A 20690-nucleotide genomic window follows, 5' to 3' on the forward strand; every position below is an offset into this window, starting at 1 on the left:
CTAAAACACCAGACTCAGAAAATACTAAGGCCTGGTCTGTTTCTTTTTCTTTCTTTCTTTGTTGTTGTTGTTTTGAGATGGAGTCTCACTCCATCAACCAGGTTGAGTGCAGTGGCACGATCTCGGCTCCCTGCAGCCTCTGCCTCCCAGGTTTAAGCAATTCCCCTGAAGGTTGAGCTGTTTCTGCCAGTCTCATAAAGACAATTTGAGAACCTAAAGATATAATTCTATCTATGAGGGTAGCATGAGAGTCTTATCATTCTCTGCATGTAAAAAGGATTTTTCTAGAGAGAAGGATTGCATAGCAAAGCAGTCACAGAGCTACTGATACCACTGGCTGCCATCCACAGTCTCGTATTTCTGCAGTCCTCAGTCTTCTTTGATTATTGTAGCAGTTTCCACCCTCCCTTGACCTTTCATATTACCTTAGGTTATACCACCGATAGAAAACTATACCTGAGGAGGCATTCAGTGATTTCAGCAACTGTCCTGAGAGAGAGAGAGAGGGAGAGAAGATGTAAATGAAAGAAAAGGAACTGGATGTTCTTTTTACACCTCCTGTGAATATTGGATGTCATTTAAAATATCACTCAGATTCCTCTTGCTTGGAAGTCTAAGGCTAAATCCAGCTTTTTTCCCTCAAAATTATGGGGGCTATTTTAGATAACTGTGGAACGTTATCTGATTTGGTTAGGGAAAAACATTAGTTTAACACAGCATTTCATTCTTCAGCAAGAAGTCCTAGTAACTTCAGCTCAACTATCTGAGGTTGTTTCCCAATATTCTTTACCCTTAGTAGGAGGCTCAGTTTAAATGCAGCCTTTTTACACTTACCAGAGCACCTCACACCAGCATCTTCCTTGTGTCCACAGTCACTTTGTCCCCAGGGTTTGGCATGACAGTCCCATAGAAATGATTCATTTCCCTTGCACTGCATCTCATCCAACCAGATAGGTCCAGTTCCCTGACCAAATGCAGCCTCTCTCAGGGCAGCCAGAGCAGAGCCACAGCCCAGCTGCTGACATACCACTTCCGCCTCGGCCAGGTCCCAGGAGTCATCACACACTGTGCCCCAGGAGCCTTCGTGCCAGATCTCCACTCTCCCAGAGCACTCCGTGTCTCCTCCACGCACTCTTATTTTATCTACAAAGGCACAAAACATTGCTGTCTTTACACCTGAAGGAGGTTGTGGGAGAATGCTGAGGTAGAAAAACTTGAAAGTAGTAAATGTGTTTGATGAATATGGGTGTGTAAGGAAAGCAGAATTTCAATGTTATGTAGATTAGAGAATAACCTGTAAAGTGAATAAGCCCCTACACATGACTGTGGTCGGTCCTAGTCACAGTCAAGGGGTGAAGCATCTTCAGCAAGGCCAAACCAGATATTTATTTTCTACTCTAGATGTTTGAAAACGAAATATATTGATTTCATTTTCCAAAGTTCAGCGTCCTATCTGACCCAAATACTTTATCTTGCCCCTCTCATTTTCACTATTTCTCCAAATATAACTAATGTTCATTTGGCTCAAGTCTGATCTATAGACTGTTGCTTCTTCAATGCCCTCCAATGATCAGTCCTTTCTTGCCTTCACTTCACTCCTCGTAAAGTACATATACTAAGATGATAACTACAAACATTCTCTTTCCAAATGAACAATGCCTTGGCACTAGTGACCTCTCATCACACCTACATGACTGTGCATAAATGCGGGATAAACCTAACTCTCTACCTCCTTCAAGCCAGTTCCTGAAATACTGAGTTTCACTGCAGATAATTATAACTGGGGCCATTTAAAACTTGCTGCCAAAAACTTCTGCAGAATCCTCAATATTTTAGAATGATATTATCATTTTTATTTCTCAATCTTCATTATTTTGTTAAATGTTCTTTCATATTCTAAGCCTCTGCCTTGCCTCTGCCCACCAACAACATGAAGACCAAAAGAGAATCTCGGGATTTCTCTATTGGACTTTAGCTTCCATAATAGCATAGGAAAAGCTAAAGTTTCAGTAGATAATGAACTTTTAGGTAACTTGTCTTCTATTCCAGAGGGCTTTTTGATCTAAACATCTCATCCCCAAGTCAATTAACCTGATAACTTTCACATGCACCCTTTAAAAAAATCTTCTTTCTCCTTGTCATAAGAGCCCCTTTCCAGTTACCATGTTAACCCTTTTCTCTCTTTCATAGCCAAACATCTTCAAAGAGTTTGAGTTATTTTTTCTCTTCATTTTTGTAAATCTCTGTCTCATTACTAAATACTTTTAGACTAGCTTCTACCTCCTACTAATACAGAGTGCATCACTGAATGGCTATCTCATAATAAATTCAGAGTATGTTTTTTAATCCTACTTCTTTGCTATGGTTTGGCTGTCCCCAGCCAAAGCTCAAATTGTAGCTCCCATAATTCCCATGTGTTGTGGGAGGGACCTGGAGGTAATTGAATCTTGGGCTGGGTCTTTCCTGTGCTGTTCTTGTGATAGTGAATAAGTCTCGCAAGAGCCGATGGTTTTATAAAGGGGAGGTTCCCTGCACACACTCTTTTGCCTGCCACCATGTTAAGACGTGACTTTGCTCCTCCTTTGCCTTCCACCATGATTGCGAGGCCTGCCCAACCATGTGGAACTGTGAGTCCATTAGGCCTCTTTCATTTATAAATTATCCAGCCTCGGGTATGTCTTTATTAGCAGCATGAGAACTGACTAATACATTTTAATCCTTTCACAAAATTGACTCAAGAAAATGAGATTAACCCAGTAGTACTAGACATTCTTTTTAAGTATTAACAAATTACCATCCAAAATAGCTATATTTATCTCTCTCAAATACTGAAATATAATTTTATTCCATATATTATTAAAGATCATACAAGCTGGCAGAATTTATCCTGGTAATTTTATATTGCAACAAAATTCAATACTAAAATACTTCAATACTAAAGATCAACAAATATAAAAAGAGCACTAAAGAAAATCTATGGCATAGTATCATTCATATTCATATAGATGCAAAATTTTAATGAAAAATATTGAAAATTACAACAAGATAGTTGAAATCCAAAATTTCAGGTAATATAATTGATTAAATGGAAAAATAGATTTTGGAAAGAAAATATTGAGAAATATGCCTAAAATAATTTTCTGTATGCTTAAGAATATTTAATGTGATGTTAACTAAAATGGAAAAATAACTTGAATTTTCTAAATGTCCAATGACAGGCATGTGGTGCATGAGATTATAGTATATCATATGGTAAAGCAATATGCTTTACTGTGAGAAAATATTGCTAAATCAAAAGACAAGCAGCACAAATACACATAGTATAACATTTTTTTGCAAAAAAATGCATGAATATATATAAAATACATAAACATATATGATATGCAAGAGTATAACATTGGCTAATATAGCATCAACTGATCATGGCATTATAGGCGATACTTGTATTTTTTCAATATTTCTGTTTTTTTTTTTTTTTAATTCTTGGTTTGGGGAATGATATTACATGATAAAATTACCATAGCAAAAGGAAGCAAAGTTCTTAAAAATATTAACCACAGGCCAGGCACGGTGGCTCAAGCCTGTAATCCCAGCACTTTGGGAGGCCAAGGCTGGTGGATCACTAGGTAAAGAGATTGAGACCATCCTGGCCAACATGGTGAAACCCCATCTATACTAAAAATACAAAAATTAGCTGGGAGTTTGGTATGTGCCTGTAGTCCCTTCTACTTGGGAGGCTGAAGCAAAAGAATCGCTTGAACCTGGGAGGCGGAGGTTGCAGTGAGCCAAGACTGCACCACTGTGCTCCAGCCTGGCAACAGAGCAAGACTCCGTCTCAAAATATATATATATATATATATATATATATATATATATATATATATACACATATATATATAAATATATATAAACCACAATGGACAATATTCATAAATAATGTCCATATCCACTACTAATGACATATATGCAAATTATGTTGAAATAGGTAAAATTTTAATTTGGGAATTATGTGTATGTCTGTGTGTTTCTCTCTGTGTGTAACATTGGTAGGAAGGGTGAAATAAAATCAATGCTCTCATATACTGGTGATAAGAATGAAAACTAACACATAGGCTTTCTGCTGGAGCAATTAACTAGCACATATAAAGATACGTAAAAAATGTTCACTCATTTTACCCACTCATCATGAGACTAGAAATATAACCTTCATATATAATCAGAGATTCACTGAAAATGAATAAGGGTGCTTATGATGACATTATTTATACTATTTTGACATTGAGAAATAGCCTTAAAACCAATAATCACATGATTATTTATGTTCACATGATAAAATATTGCATGCCACTTGAAGGCTATTTATTGAAATTTGAATAGATTTACAGTATACTTTTACATATGAAAGTAGGATACAGAAATCCTACTTTATGCATACGTGGCATTATACATGTATAAATATACTGTAATACATTATACACATATATATCATACTGTATATAATATATGCATATATAGTATCTACATTTTATATACACAATCATAACTTTAAGTTTTTGAACAAAAGATAGACTAATAGTTAATGTTTCTGAATATTGGTAATGGTTATTTTTGGTAATCAGATTAAATGTGAAATGAATTTATTATTTATAATTGTACAATTTCTAAAATCTCCACAATAAACATAGTAAATTTTAATCAAATAGGACAATTTACAAGTGCCTTATAAATAATCAACTAACTTCTTGTAGTAAAATGTTCTGCAGGAAAAAAGAGAGAAAAAAACTTCCCAAATAATTTACATTTCCTCAAAAGTTCTGAGTTTTCTAGAATTTCTAAGACAAAACATTCTATTTTTTATTTTTTAAAACCCTATAATTGTTTATGAGTTGTTATCCTTTTAAAACTAAACCAAAATAATAAAATTTCAAGATACAACAGATGTGATAAGTCAGCATTTATTGTCACGTGCTTTTCAGTGAGTCTGCCATGTGTTCCTGGATGGAAAGATTAGCTATTTGCGGTAAATTATATTTCACAGGGTTTCAGTGACAGCCAGTGTTTAGAAAGATACCCACCTTCACATGTGATCCAGGTCTCTTCTGCTGGGCTAGAGATTCTTCGTTCCCACGGCGCAGACAGGCACTGCCATATGGAGATATGCATTTTAGGACACTGAATGTCATCCACCCACATGAAACCAGAACCTGTCTTAGATAAAGGGGTGAGGCCGACAACTCCATTCTCTGCACAGCCCAGCTGCCTGCACACAATCCCTGCTGTGGCTGTGGTGATGTTCCTCCTGCCAACGCTGCCCCAGGTCCCATTATAGAAGACTTCCAATCTCCCAGCACAGCCCTCCATTTCAGTTTCACTGTAGAGCCTCAAGGCTGTGAATTCTAGAGACAAATACAAAACCTAGTGTTAAATATTTCCTTTGGAGTTGGAAAATTCCTCCGCAAGGAATCCATTTCTTCCCCTGGAAATAATATACTAGGGTTCATGCTACAATTCCATAAATCACTCTAACATATTAACAGCATATCATCTGATGGAAACTAAGGGTCTTTTGTGACTTCAGGGTTAGCGAGGGTTTCCCAAGAATAGTATTTGAGCATTAAATTTGAATCAACAAGTTAAAATGCAACATTCTACATGCTACTCTGGAACATAAATTCGATTCAGAAAATTATCAGGAGGTTAATCCCATTTGCAGGGATGTCCAAGGGAGAGAATACAGGCATGGGTCTTAGTTTCTGTTTCTGGTCAGACTAGCAAAGCCCCTTCCTCATCCCTCTTTTCGGCTTACCACTAGAGACAGAAACTAACAACCATGGCTGCAGGCTATTAAAAGCCTAAAGCAAACCAGAACAACAAAACATGGCCGACTGAACACAGCCGACAGTGTATTCTCAGACAAGTTATTCAACGTCTTTTGACCTCTTAAGGTCAACGTGGATGTAACATAAGGTCCCTCTTTTGGGATCCAACCTTCTCTGACAGTAAGACCAACCTTCTATTTTTTCTCAGTTATGTGATACCTAGACAAATGAAATATGACAAGTGTATTAAGAAATCAGTATAAGAATAGGATTAAAATCAAGTGGATTTTTTTTTGTTTTGTTTGTATTCCTAAGCCACTTTTCACTACACTTTACAATTGTGTTGTGTGTGTGCACGTGTGTGTAGAGGAGGGTGAAAAGGTAGCAATACAGACCTGAGCAGATGACCCCTGCGTCCTCCTTGTGCCTGCAGTCGTGCTGCCCCCAGCCCCGGGAGGGGCACTGCCACAAGTGGGACTCCGTTCCTGTGCAGTTCAGGTCGTCCAGCCAGATGGGCCCCGAGCCCGCCCCAAAGTGAGCAGAGACCGTGGCATTGAGGGCCTTTCCACAGCCCAGCTTTCGGCACACTACATGGGCATCGCTCAGGTCCCAGCCATCATCACAGATGGTGCCCCAGAAGCCGTCGTAATAGATCTCTACTCTCCCGGCACAGCGGTTGTTCCCGTCCACCAGGCGGAGCTGTTTGTTCTCTTAAAGGAGAAAGTCCAGTTAATAAATCCCGGGCGCGGTGGCTCACGCTTGTAATCCCATTGGGAGGCCGAGACGGGCGGATCACAAGGTCGGGAGATCAAGACCACCCTGGCCAACATGGTGTAAACCCCGTCTCTACTAAAAATTAGCTGGGCATGGTGGCGCGCGCCTGTAATCCCAGCTACTCAGGAGGCTGAGGCAGGAGAATTGCTTGAACCCAGGAGGCGGAGGTTGCAGTGAGCCGAGATTGCACCACTGCACTCCAGTCTGGCGCCTGGTGACAGAGCAAGACTCTGTCTCAAAAAAAAAAAAAAAAAAGCTGCAGTGTTTCCTAAGACTGATTCTGCTTACCTAAGCAGACGAAAACACCGCCCTCTGGAACTGCAGGCAAATATGGGTCAGATAAATTTGCAGGGCATAGAAACACCGGCTGGGTCAGTTTTCCTGGTGGAGGGTACAGGAAATAGGGCAAAAGTAAGACCAAAATACATGGAAAATGTTGAAGAGTTCTGTGATAACATGGAATGAGCAATCATGATAAGGACTTTTCAAACCCTGTCATCTATTGAAATCATTTTTATTAATAATGTCTACTCCTAAATCCCAAACACAGAGGTGTTAACTTCACCCTAGGAATGGCCCTACTTATCTTTATTTCTTACATGTTACTCTGCCTGTCATGCCTATCCTCCCTCTACCTGTGCCCCCATTTTCTTACCCCTCTTTCCTTTAATCCCACACTCCCATATCTGAGCTATCTTGACAGTAGTTGACCATAAGCACTTCTCTTACCTGTGCAGGTCACAGAGACAGTATTTTCATGGATACAGGGAGGTGCTCCAAGAACTGTCATTGGACAGCTATCCAGAACTGACTCATTCCCTGAGCAATGAAAACTGTGTCCCCAAACACGACCACTTCCTTCTCCAATATATTTTCCTCCTGTGGTTGAGACAGCAACCCCGCAGCTGAGCTGTCTGCATAGAACATGAGCATCTTCTAGGTCCCAGTGGGTGTCACACAGTGAGCCCCAGTATCCAAACACCTTGAGCTCCACTTGCCCCTCACACTGGGATTTGCCATTCACAAGTCGGGCATCTGTATATCCTGGGGGAGACAGGGCCATAGAAGAGACATCATGACATATCACCTCCAGCCCTGTATTCCCCATCTCTAGCCCCGACCAATTAAGATTATTAAAAAATCTCACGAGAACAGACAACGCCAATTTCTCTGCCATGGATACAAGTGTCTTCTGGATGTTGAACTGTGGGGCATAATGCAAGTTGAGTTTCACTCCCTTCACATTGGAACTTTTCGGCCCAAGTTAGACCATTCCCTTTTTCAAAGCGACCTCCCACAGAAAGAGATATGGCCTCTCCACAATTTAATTCTCTGCACAGCACATGGGCAGCATGAAGAGAGAAATCAGAATCACAGACAGAGCCCCATGTGTCTCCATGTTTCACTTCAACAAGTCCAGAACAGGGCGTATCACCTCCAACCAGCCTGGGCTGCCTGTGGGCTACAAAATAGTATTTCAAAGGTTAGTTTTTTGGGTTTTCCAATATCTATCCCTGTCTCCAATCTCCACATCTAACCCTAGGGCAGGTTTTCTCCATTCATTAGGACATCCCATTCATAGGAGCTCAGAGAATAATATGTGCAGTAGAGACTTAAGTTCATAGATCTGGATTACATACCTATTTTCTATGTCTTGGTGACACACCAATCCTAGATTTAGAACTTCTCTGAAGGAAATGAATTGCACAATTTGTTTACATTGAAAAACACTGATGGAGTAACCTCAGCATTAAACAGCATATATTAAGATTTGTAGTCATCTTAACAAGATGGTATAAAATAAGAATAGAAGGACTACTACCTACTGGGTCAGACCCCAGGAGTCTATCTAAATAAGTAATTTATAAACAACCAAAAAATGCTGCCCATTATTCTGACTTTATTCTTTGCAGCAAAACTACTTGTGTTAGTAATGTAAGTTGTCTGTCTCCAACCCAGGCATTTTTCCAAACTCCTGACTCATTTATCCAATTTCTGTCTAGCATTTCCACTTGCATTTCCTGTAGACATCTCAGTGTGAATTCCTTGGAGTCCTTTCAAGCACGTATCTAAGGCTGCAGACTTCCATATTTCTATTGATGTAACTCCATCATTCCAGAGACTCAAATATTTAGAAATAATTCTTGACTTCTGTTACATAATATATCTTGCCTTTCAGAAAGTTTTGTTTTCTGTATTTTCAAAGTATGTTCACAATCCCAAAACTTCTCACCCCATCAACCCTAGCATCTGGATTGAACTACCAACATTACTTGCCTGAGTTACTGTAATAGATTCCTACACATTCCCTATTTCTATAATTATTCCTCAATAGTTCATCTTTTAAAAAAAATCCAAAGAGGTCATTTAAAATGTTCTATCAGGTTAAATCAGTATTCTACCCCCAATCCTCCCACGACTCTATATTTCACTCAGAGTAAAAACCTAAACTCCTATGAAGACCTGTCCCTGAGTGACCTTCCCCTGCTCATTTGCCTCTTTTGGTGCTATGTCCTGATGTTTTACTTATTGCTCTTCAGCTGTACTGGATTCCTTTCTCTTCTTCAAACATATCAGGCATAATCCTGCCCCAAGGCTTTTGAACTGGCTGCATCTCCATTTGTATTTTCCTTCTCCATATATGCACACGACTGACTTATCCTGTTCAAGTCTTTGTCTATGTTTCACCTTTTAAGTAAGGCCTACCTCAATCATTTTATTTGGAATTTCATTCTGTCCTATAAACACTGAATTCTATTTTCTAGTTCTATTTTTTTCTATGGCACCCTAACATCAGCTAGTAGTAAATATTTTACTTCCTCACTCTAGAATCTCCTATCCATAAAAAAAATTGAGTAACTCCCCTGGAGATTATATTCCTTTTTAGTCATGATCTTATCTATTTATTTGCCTTAAAATTCAACTTTTTGGAAATAATCTATGCCTATTATCCTAACATCTTTACCTCCCATTTCCTTCTCAACTTGAAATGATCTCCTTTTTCCAATGTGACAAAACTACTTTTATTAAATTTGTTCATGACTTCTGTTGCTAAACTTGGTTGAAATTGTTTAGTTTCATCTATATTGGCCTCTTAGGTTTTTTCCAGAATTGATTTCCCCATCTTTTGAAACATCTTCTTCCCTTGGTTTTAGTGATGTGACATTCTGCAACCACTACTCCTCAGTATGCTTTTCCAACTTCTTTTATGTCAGTAAACCATTAAATATTATTGTTCTTCAGGGATAAGAGCTCATTCTTCTTGGATCTGGGCTTTAAAATTCTCAATTTACATTTTATTCCTAGATTTAGTTTCCATCTACGTCTCTAGGACTCTAACAGTTATATCTCCATTCAAGACAAGTCTTCTGATCACATAAATCTTATAACCACTTTCCTCCAACCCTCTTCATGATGAAGAGGGTTACCATCACCTCACATTTCACACATACAAAATTGGACCCATAATCCCACCCTCTCTAACCAGCTTCTCTTCCAAGATTATTTTTCCAGATGATGAAACTGCAGTATACCCATCTGCTTAATATAGAAATCCTTATCTTTATTCCCACATTCAGTGTATCAAGTTTTGTTGGTTTCAGCTCCATAATGAGCATCCTAATCAAAATTCCATATCATCCCTAGAATTATTCAACAATGTGATTCCCTGCATCCAATAGCCTCCTCTCTCCAATACACACACACACACACACACACACACACACACACACTGCAGCCAGAGTGCTGTCTTTGAAATGCAAGTTTTATCATGCTTACAACCTTCAATGGTTTACCATTCACTTTAGAATAAAGTTCAAAATCCCTATTCCACAAATAACCTTGCCCTACATATCAAGACTTTACTATAACTTCTTCCCCTTGTTCGCTTCAATCTAATATCTCTTCTTTCAACCATTTTTTAGTTCCTGGAATAACACAAGTTCATTCCCGAGTGTGGTGCTTGAATAAAATTCTACTGTTTAAAGTAATCTTCCCAACACCTCTTCATATGATTAAAGCATACATATCCTTCCCATCTTTCCTTAACTACCACTTTACAGAAATATTCTCCGACTGTGCAAATAGGTAATATCTTCTAATTGTGCCTTCTCATTTCATCTTGTGCTTCTACTTCATACAATTTTTAATAAAGAATTATTTTATTATATATTTTTATTATACACGTCTTCTAGATAAGAGGGTAGGATTACTTTTATCTAGTTCATTTACTTTTGACATAATATTGTTAAGTAGCCATGTCATAAATATGTATTAAATAATCGCAAAAATAAATAATCAAATAAATGTGTTTATCTTTGTCCAGGAATTACCTGAGCAGATCAAACTTGCTTCCATATTTAAAGGGCACACGGTCTGTTTCCACTCCCATTGTGCACAATCCCAGATAGAGGCTTCCTTTCCAGTGCAGCGAGAATTAGATAGTAAGATGTGCAGCAATCCTTTTGTAAAATGAGGCTCTCTGGAGACACTGATTGGAGACCCACATTCAAGTTGCCTGCAAACAACTTCAGCAATGTTCATATACCAGTTGTGAGCACACAAAATTCCCACAGCTCCCTGGACTTTCACCTCAACTATTCCAGCACACCTGCTGCTTCCACCCACAAGTCTCAGCTCCATATCCGATGCATCTGTAAACAAATACCACAATAATTTTAGAGAAGCACTCTATGTGAGACACTTAAGATTCCTGTCCATTCATGTACAGTAACATAGACCAGTGGTCAAAAGTTGAGAGACTGTTCAGGTCCTGGCTTCACTGGTGCACTTAATTTCATTTTGTATTTTCCTTCGAACTTAATTTTCCTGTTTACTGGATTAAAAAATAACACTTACAAATGTGCACAGAGTATGATTCAAATCCATTAAAATTTCTGGCTTATAAAGCAAGGATATAATTTTGCTTACAAAATCTTATCAGAGACTTAGGATAAAAAATAATGTTACTTAATGGCCCTAATTCTTGACTGAATATTTGAAGAATTACATATTACATGTTAGAGACTAAAGAGAATATTAGGAAGAGGTGATATGATTTAATGAAAAGTCAAGGAAAAACTGCATAGGGTTTTGATATTACCAAACACAGAAAAATGGAGAAACTTGCGTATTAGTGATGCCAAATGAAGTAATTCTAAAAAGAAATTGGAGCTCAGGAAAAGGAACATGAAATTCACTGTATGTGAGAAAAGAAGTGGGATTTTTTTAATAAAAAATGTTCAGCATCACTAATGATCAAGGAAATGCAAATCAAAACTACAATGCAATAGCACCTTATGCCTGCAAGAAAGACCATAATAAAAAAATTAAAAATAACATGATGCTGGAGAGGATGTGGAGAAAAAGGAACACTTTTACACTGTTGGTGGGAGTGTAAATTAGTCCAACCATTGTGGAAGACAGTGTGGCGATTCCTCAAGGCCTTAGAAATAGAAATTCCATTTGACCCAGCAATCCCATTACTGGGTATATACCCAAAGGACTATAAATCGTTCTACTATAAGGACACATGCACACGAATGTTCATTGCAGCACTGTTTACAATAGCAAAGACCTGGAATCAACCCAAATGCCCATTGATGATAGACTGGATTGGGAAAATGTGGCACATATACACCATGGAATATTATGCAGCAATCAGAAATGATGAGTTCGTGTCGTTTGTAGGGACATGGATGAATCTGGAGAACATCATTCTCAGCAAACTGACACAAGAACACAAAATGAAACACCGCATATTCTCACTCATAGGCGGGTGATGAAATGTGAGAACACATGGACACAGAAAGGGGTCTATTGGGGGGAAAAGAGGAGGGCCAGTGGGAGGGGGAGGTGGGGAGGGATAGCCTGGGGAGAAACGCCAAATGTGGGTGAAGGGGAGAAAGGAAGCAAAACACACTGCCATGTGTGTACCTATGCGACTGTCTTGTATGTTCAGCACATGTACCCCCAAACCTAAAATGCAATAAGAAATAAAAAAATAACATGTTTGCATGGATGCAGTGAAAAGGGAACACTTCTATACTGCCGGTGGAATGTAAACTACTAGAACCGCTATGAAAAACAGTGCGGAGATTCCTTAAACTAAAAGCAGAACTACCATTTGATCCAGCAGTCCCACTACTGAGTATCTACCCAGCGGAAAAGAAGTCATTATCTGAAAAAGATAATTTGCACATGCGTAATTATAGCAACACAAATCGTAATTGCAAAAATATAGCCCAAATTTCCATCAATCAACAAGTGGATGAGGAAACTGTGGCATGTGTGTGTGTGTGTGTATATATATATATATACACATTACATATATGATGGAATACTACTCAGTCATCAAAATGAATGAATTAATAGCATCTGCAGCAACCTGGGTGGAATTGGAGACTATTATTGTAGGTGAAGTAACTCAGGAATGGAAAATCAAACATCATATGTTCTCATTCATAACCTGGAGCTAAGCTATGAGGATGCAAAGACATAAGAATAATACAATGGACTTTAAGGACTCAGGGGAAAGGGTAGAAGGGGATTGTGAAATAAAAGACTATAAATCGAGTTCAGTGTATACTGCTCAGGGATGGGTGCACCAAAATCTCACAAATCACTACTGAAGAATTCACTCATGTAACCAATTGCCACCTGTTTCCCAAAAACCTATGGAAATAAAAACCATTTTTAAAAGGAGGGAAAAAATTAAATCAGAAATTAATTCTGAGCCAAATTGAGTCAGTCTTTGTAGGAAATTTTTAGCAATATTGATGTGAAATGCAATGAATCTAATTCTAGACTCTTATCTTTTTAGGGCGCTTTGGTAGTTTTGGTGTCCTGTGGCATAGTCTGTGAAACAGACTATGAATAGTATCAGCTTGTTTTCTATTGTTTCAGTTAAAAAAAAATTCAGAGGGGGGACCAAGATGGCTGAGAGGAAGCAACACTGGAATGCAGCTCCCAGTGAATGAGACACAGCGGGCTAGAGGACTTCATGAGTCTAAGCGAGGTGCTGGGTTTGTTTCAGTGAAACTGGTAGGACACTGAAAATAGCCCAGGGAAGGCAAGTCAAAGCAGGGCAAAAGCAGCCCAGGGAGGGCGAACTGAGACAGGGAAGGGCACATCCCCACCTGGAACATGTAGCCAGCTTGGAGAGACTGGGACTTCACCCCTTCAGTGCCCCAATTCAGATCCTGTGCTTCCCTCGTCCCTCCTGCAACCCATGGTCCATGAGAGCCCGCCAGGCTGAGGGGTGCTGTGGGTTGTCAATGCAAATCTGAGCGACAGCTCCCACCTGGTGCTGCAAGTTGTCAGAACAGACCTAGGCAGAAGTTTGGACTAATGCCAGTGGGATGGAACTACCGTCCCACAGAAAGGCAGAGTTGAAAGCAGGGAAATAGGCCATAAGGCCTGGCAGGCCCCCCTCCTACAAAACTCAAACTGAAGCCCACACACTAGAGAGCTTCACAGTGCATACACCAGTTTGACCCTAACCAAGAAGATAGAGATTGGGGAAGGAGAGATGCCACTGGGAAGGCAAGGCTAAACTCACCTGCCTAAACAAACTCCAGGGGAAGACCACCCACCAGCAGTCTGACTGAATCCAAGGCAGCCCAGCAGCATCACTACAGGCCAAAAAAGGCATAGCTCCAACCTCAACAGAAAAGACACCTACTCAGAGATTCCTCCTGAAATTACCAACTTCAAGGAATAAGGGGAGATAAATCCACAAAGATGGGAAGAAACCAGTGCAAAAAGGATGAAACCATCAAATACCTGAACACCTCATCTCTTCCCAGGGATCACACCTCCTCACCATCAAGGGAACAGAACACGACAGAGAATGAGTTTGACAAACTGACAGAAGCAGGCTTCAGAAGGTGGGTAATAACAAACTTCTCTGAGGTAAAAGACCATCTTCTAACCCAATGCAAAGAAACTAAGAACCTTGAAAAAAGGTTGGATGAAATGCTAACTAGAATAAACAGCTTAGAGAGAATATAAATGACTTGATGAATCTGAAAGACATGGCAGGAGAACTTTGTGAGGCATACAAAAGTTTCAACAGTCAAATCGACCAAGCAAAAGAAAGGATATTTGATTTGAAGATAAAATCAATGAACTAAAATGAGAAGGCAAGATTAGAGAAAAAAGAGTGAAACAAATGAACAAAGCCTCCAAGAAATATGTGATTATGTGAAAAGACCTAATCTATTCTTGATCAGTGTACCTGAATGTGATGAACAGAATGAATCCAAGCTGGAAAATACTCTTCAGGATATTATCCAAGAGAATGTCCCCAACCTAACAAGGCAGGCCAATATTCAAATCCAGGAAATACAGAGAACACCACAAAGACATTCCTCAACAAGAGGAAACCCAAGGCACATAATCATCAGACTCACCAGGGTTGAAATGAAGGAAAAAATCCTAAGGGCAGCTGGAGAGAAAGGTTGAGTCACCCACAAAGGAAAGACCATTAGACTCACAGCAGATCTTTTGGCAGAAACCCTACAAGCTAGAAGGGAGTGGGGGCCAATATTCAATATCCTTAAAGAAAAGAACTTTCAACTAGGAATTTCATATCTGGCCAAAATAAGCTTCATAAGTGAAGGAAAAATAAAATCCTTTACAGACAAGCAATTGCTGAGAGATTTAATCACTACAAGACCTGCCTTACAAGAGCTCCTGAAGGAAGTACTAAACATGGAAAGGAACAACCAGTACCAGCCACTGCAAAAATGTACCAAATGGTAAAGAACAACGATGCAATGAAGAAACCGTGTCAACTAATGGGCAAACAACCAACCAGTAACAAAATGGCAGGATCAAATTCAAACATAACAATATTAACATTGAATGTAAATGGCATAAATGCCCCAATCAAAAGACACAGCCTGGCAAACTGGATAAAAAGTCAAGACCCGTTGGTGTGCTGTATTCAGGAGACCAATCTCCTGTGCCAGACTCATACAGACTCAAAATAAAGGGATGGAAGAAGATTTACCAAGCATATGGACAACCAAAAAAAGCAGGGGTAGCAATCCCAGTCTCTGATAAAATGGACTTTAAGCCAACAAAGATCAAAAGAGACAAAGAAGGGCATTAGATAATGGTAAAAGGATCAATGCAACAGGAAGAGCTAACTATCCTAAATATATATGCACCAAATGCAGGAGCACCCAGGTACATAAAGCAAGTTCTTAAAGACCTACAAAGAGATTTAGACACCTGCACAATAATAGTGGGAGACTTTAACATTCCACTGACAATGTTGGACAGATCAAAGAGACAGAAAGTCAACAAGAATAACCAGGACTTGAACACAGATCTGGACCAAGTGAACCTAATAGACATTTGTAGAACACTCCACCCCAAATCCACAGAAAACACATTCTTCTCAGCACCACATCACACTTACTTTAAAATTGACCACATATTTGGAAGTAAATTACTCCTCAGGAAATGCAAAAGATCAGAAATAATAACAAACAGTCTCTCAGATCACAGTGCAATCATATTAGAACTCAGGATTAAGAAAAGCACTCAAAACCACACAATAGTAACTGAACAACTACTCCTGAATGATGAACAGATAAACAATGAAATGAAGGCAGAAATAAAAATGGTCTTCAAAACCAATGAGAATGAAGACACAACATAACAGAATCTCTGGGACACATTTAAAGCAGTCTCTACAGGGAACTTTATAGCAATAAATGCTCACATGAGAAGCAAGGAAAAATCTAAAAATCAACATCCTATCATCAAAATTGAAAGAGCTAGAGGAGCAAGATAAAAAAAAACTCAAAAGCTAGCAGAAGACAAGAAATAACTATGATCAGAGCAGAACTGAAGGAGATAGAAACATAAAAACCTTTCAAAAAAATCAATAAATCCAGGAACTGGTTTGTTTTTTAAAAAGATCAACAAAATAGATGCACCACTAGCTAGACTAATAAAAAAAAAAAAAGAGAAAAGACTTGAATAGATGCAATAAAAAAGATAAAGGGGAGATCACCACCAATTCCTCAGAAATACAATCTACTGTCAGAGATTACTACAAAAAACTCTATGCACATAAACCAGTAAACATGGAAGAAATCGATAAATTCCTGGACACTTGCACACTCCCAACACCAAGTCAGGAAGAAGTTGAAACCCTGAATAACCCTGAATAACAATAACAAGGGCTGAAGTTGAGGCAGCAATTAAGAGCCTACCAACCAAAAACAGTCCAGGTCCAGATAGGTTCACAGCTGAATTCTACCAGGCATACAAAGAGGAACTGGTACCATTCCTATTGAAACTATCCCAAACAATACAAAAGGAGGGAATCCTTCCCAAATCATTTTATGAGGCTAACATCATCCTGATACTAAAACCCAGCAGAGACTCAACTAAAAAAGAAAACTACAGGCCAATATCCATGATGAACATTGATGCAAAAATCTCCAATAAAGTACTGGCAAACCGAATACAACAGCACATCAAAAAGCTTGTCCACCATGATCAAGTAGGCTTCATCTCGAGGATATAAGGCTGGTTCAACAAAAGCAAATCTATAAACATAATCCACCACATCAACAGAACCAAAGACAAAAACCACATAATTATCTCAATAGATGAAAAGAAGGCCTTTTACAAAATTCAACAGCCCTTTATGCTAAAAACTCTCAATAAACTAGGTATCAACAGAATGTATCTGAAAATAATAAAAGCTATTTATGACAGACCCACAGCCAAAATCATACTTAACAGGCAAAAACAAGAATTATTCCCTTCAAACTCTGACACTGGACAAGGATGCCCTCTCTCACCACTCCTATTCAATATAGTATTGGAAGTTCTAGCCAGAGTAATCAGGCAAGCAAAAGAAATAAAGGACATTCAATTAGGAAAAGAAGAGGTCAAATTGTCCCTATTTGCAGACAACACTATGGTATATTTAGAAGACCCCATCATCTCAACCCAAAATCTCCTTAAGCTGATAAGCAATTTCAGCAAAGTCTCAGGATATAAAAATCAATGTGCAAAAATCACAAGCTTTCTTATACACCAACAACAGATAAACAGAGAGCCAAATCACAAGCAAACTCCCATTTACAATTGCTACAAAGAGAATAAAATACCTAGGAATGCAACTAACGAAGGATGTAAAAGATCTCTTCAAGGAGAACTACAAACTACTGATCAAGAAAATAAGAGAGGACACAAACAGATGGAAAAACATTCCATGCTCATGGTTAGGAAGAATCAACATTGAGAAAATGGCCATACTGTCCAAAGTAATTTATAGATTCAATGCTATCCCCATCAAGCTACCATTTACCTTCTTCACAGAATGGAAAAAAAACCACTTTAAACTTCATATGGAACCAAAAGAGAGCCTGCATAGCCAAGACAATCCTAAGCAAAAAGAATAAAGCTGGAGGCATCATGCTACCTGACTTCAAACTATACTACGATGCTAGAGTAATCAAAACAGCATGGCACTGGTATCAAAACAGAGATGTAGACCAATGGAACAGAACAGAGGTCTCAGAAGCAATGCCACACATCTACAACCATCTAATCTTTGACAAACCAGAAAAAAACAAGCAATGGGGAAAGGATTCCCTGTTTAAGAAATGGTGTTGGGAAAACTGGCTAGACATATGCAGGCAGCTGAAACTGGACCCCTTCCTTACACCTTATACAAAAATTAACACCAGATGGATTAAAGATTTAAACATAAGAACTAACACCATAAAAACCCTAGAAGAAAACCTAGGCAACACCATTCAGGACATAGGCACAGGCAAGGACCTCATGACTAAAACACCAAAAGCATTGGAAACAAAAGCCAAAATAGACAAATGGGATCTAATTAAACTTAAGAGCTTCTGCACAGCAAAAGAAACATTAGAGTAAACTGGCAACCAACAGAATGGGGAAAAATTTTTGCAATCTATCCATCTGACAAAGGCCTATTATCCAGAATCTACAAAGAACTAATGCAGGTTTACAGGAAAAACAAACAAACAAACCCATTCAAAAGTGGGTGAAGGATATGAACAGGCAGTTTTCAAAAGAAGACATTTATGCAGCCAACAAACATATGAAAAAATGCTCATCGTCATTGGTCATTAGAGAAATGCAAATCAAAACCATATTGAGATACCATCTCATGCCAGTTAGAATGGCAATCATTAAAAAATCTGGAGACAACACATGCTGGAGAGAATGTGGAGAAAAAGGAACACTTTTACACTGTTTGTGGGAGTGTAAATTAGTTCAACCATTATGGAAAACCATGTGGTGATTCCTCAAGGATCTAGAAATAGAAATTGCATATTTGACCCAGTAATCCCATTACTGGGTTTATACCCAAAGGATTATAAATCATTCTATTATAAAGACACATGCACACGTATGTGCATTGTGGTGCTGTTTATGATAGCAAAGACCTGGAACCAACCCAAATGCCCATTGATGATGAACTGGACAAGGAAAATGTGGCATATACACACCATGGAATACTATGTAGCCATAAAAAACAATGAGTTCATGTCCTTTGTAGAGACATGGAGGAACCTAGAAACCATCATTCTCAGCAAACTGACACAAGAACAGAAAACAAAACACCACATGTTTTTACCCATAGGTGGGTGATGAACAATGAGAAAACTTGGGCACTGGCAAGCAAACAACACTCACTGGGCTCAGTGAGGGTGTGCAGGGAAGGGGAGGGGAGGACAGTGTTGGGGGGTGGAGAGGATGGGGAGGGATAACACTGGGAGAAATGCCTGATGTAGGTGATGGGGGTTGGGGGGATGGAGACAGCAAATAACTATGGCATTTATGTACCTATGCAACAATCCTGCAGGATCAGGATATGCACATGCACACCAGAGCCCAAATACAACTAAAAAGAAACAAAAAGAAAATCAGTGAAACATCAAAAAACACAGATAAATAATAAAAAGAAATTAGAAAAACAATGTAGGATATGAAAGGGAAATTCAACAGAGATAGAAATCATAAAAAAGAAACAAACAGAAACCATGGAGCCACAGAATTCAATAAAAAACACAAAAAATACAATCAAGAGTATCGACAGTATACTAGATAAAGTAGAAGACAGAATTGCAGAACTCAAAGATAAATCTTTGAAATAACCAAGTAAAAGAAAAAAGAAAGAATTTTTTTTTTTTTTTTAGTTAAAAATCCTTTGCAACACATGGGACATCATAAGGTGACCAAATATTTGAATTTTGGGTTTTCCAGAAGAAGAGATGGATAATGGCATTGAAAACTTATTTAATAAAATAATAGCTGAAACTTTTCAGTTTTTTTTTGTTATTATGCTTTAAGTTCTGGAGTACCTTTGCAGAAGGTGCAGGTTTGTTACATAGGTATGCATGTGCCGTGGTGGTTCACTGCACACATCAACCTGTCATCTACATTAGATATTTCTCCTAATGCTAACCCTCCCCTAGGTCCCAATTCCCTGACAGGCCCCAATGTGTGATGTTCCCCTACCTGTGTCCATGTGTTCTCATTGTTCAACACCCACTTACAAGTGAGAACATGCAGTGTTTGGCTTTCTGTTCTTGTGTTAGTTTGCTGAAAATGATGGTTTCCAGATTCATCCATGTCCCTCCAAAGGACATGAACTCATCCTTTTTTATAGCTGCATAGTATTCCAAGGTTTATATGTGCCACATTTTCTTTAACCAGTCTATCACTGATGGGCATTTGGGCTGGGTCCACATCTTTGCTATTGTAAACAGTGCCACAATAAACATATGTGTGCATGTGTCTTTATAGTAGAATCATTTATAATCCATTGGGTATATACCCAGTAATGGGACTGCTGGGTGAATCACCACACTATCTTCCACAATGGTTGAACTAATTTACACTCCCACCAATAGTGTTAAAGCATTCCTATTTCCGCACATCCTTTCCAGCATCTGTTGTTTCCTGACTTTTTAATGATCGCCATTCTAACTGGTGTGAGATGGTATCTCAGTGTGGTTTTAATTTGCATTTCTCTAATGACCAATGATGATGAACTCTTTTTCATATGCTTGTTGGCTGCATAAA

General features: G+C 38.7%; 1 protein-coding gene across 1 annotated transcript in view; it reads right to left on the reverse strand.

Moving 5' to 3' along the window:
- Positions 1 to 20690, reverse strand: part of CD163L1 (CD163 molecule like 1) — a 106173-nt gene that overhangs the window by 29142 nt on the left and 56341 nt on the right. Inside the window, exons 9-16 of the mRNA XM_002752290.6 lie at positions 10925 to 11245; positions 7741 to 8055; positions 7323 to 7637; positions 6882 to 6974; positions 6215 to 6529; positions 5076 to 5396; positions 835 to 1143; positions 457 to 489 (exon numbers count right to left, since the gene is read on the reverse strand). Coding sequence (XP_002752336.4) covers positions 457 to 489; positions 835 to 1143; positions 5076 to 5396; positions 6215 to 6529; positions 6882 to 6974; positions 7323 to 7637; positions 7741 to 8055; positions 10925 to 11245 — 2022 coding nt within the window. The remainder of the gene's footprint in view (positions 1 to 456; positions 490 to 834; positions 1144 to 5075; positions 5397 to 6214; positions 6530 to 6881; positions 6975 to 7322; positions 7638 to 7740; positions 8056 to 10924; positions 11246 to 20690) is intronic.

Source organism: Callithrix jacchus, chromosome 9, assembly GCF_049354715.1.
Source record: "Callithrix jacchus isolate 240 chromosome 9, calJac240_pri, whole genome shotgun sequence".
In the NCBI taxonomy this organism is placed as follows: domain Eukaryota; kingdom Metazoa; phylum Chordata; class Mammalia; order Primates; family Cebidae; genus Callithrix; species Callithrix jacchus.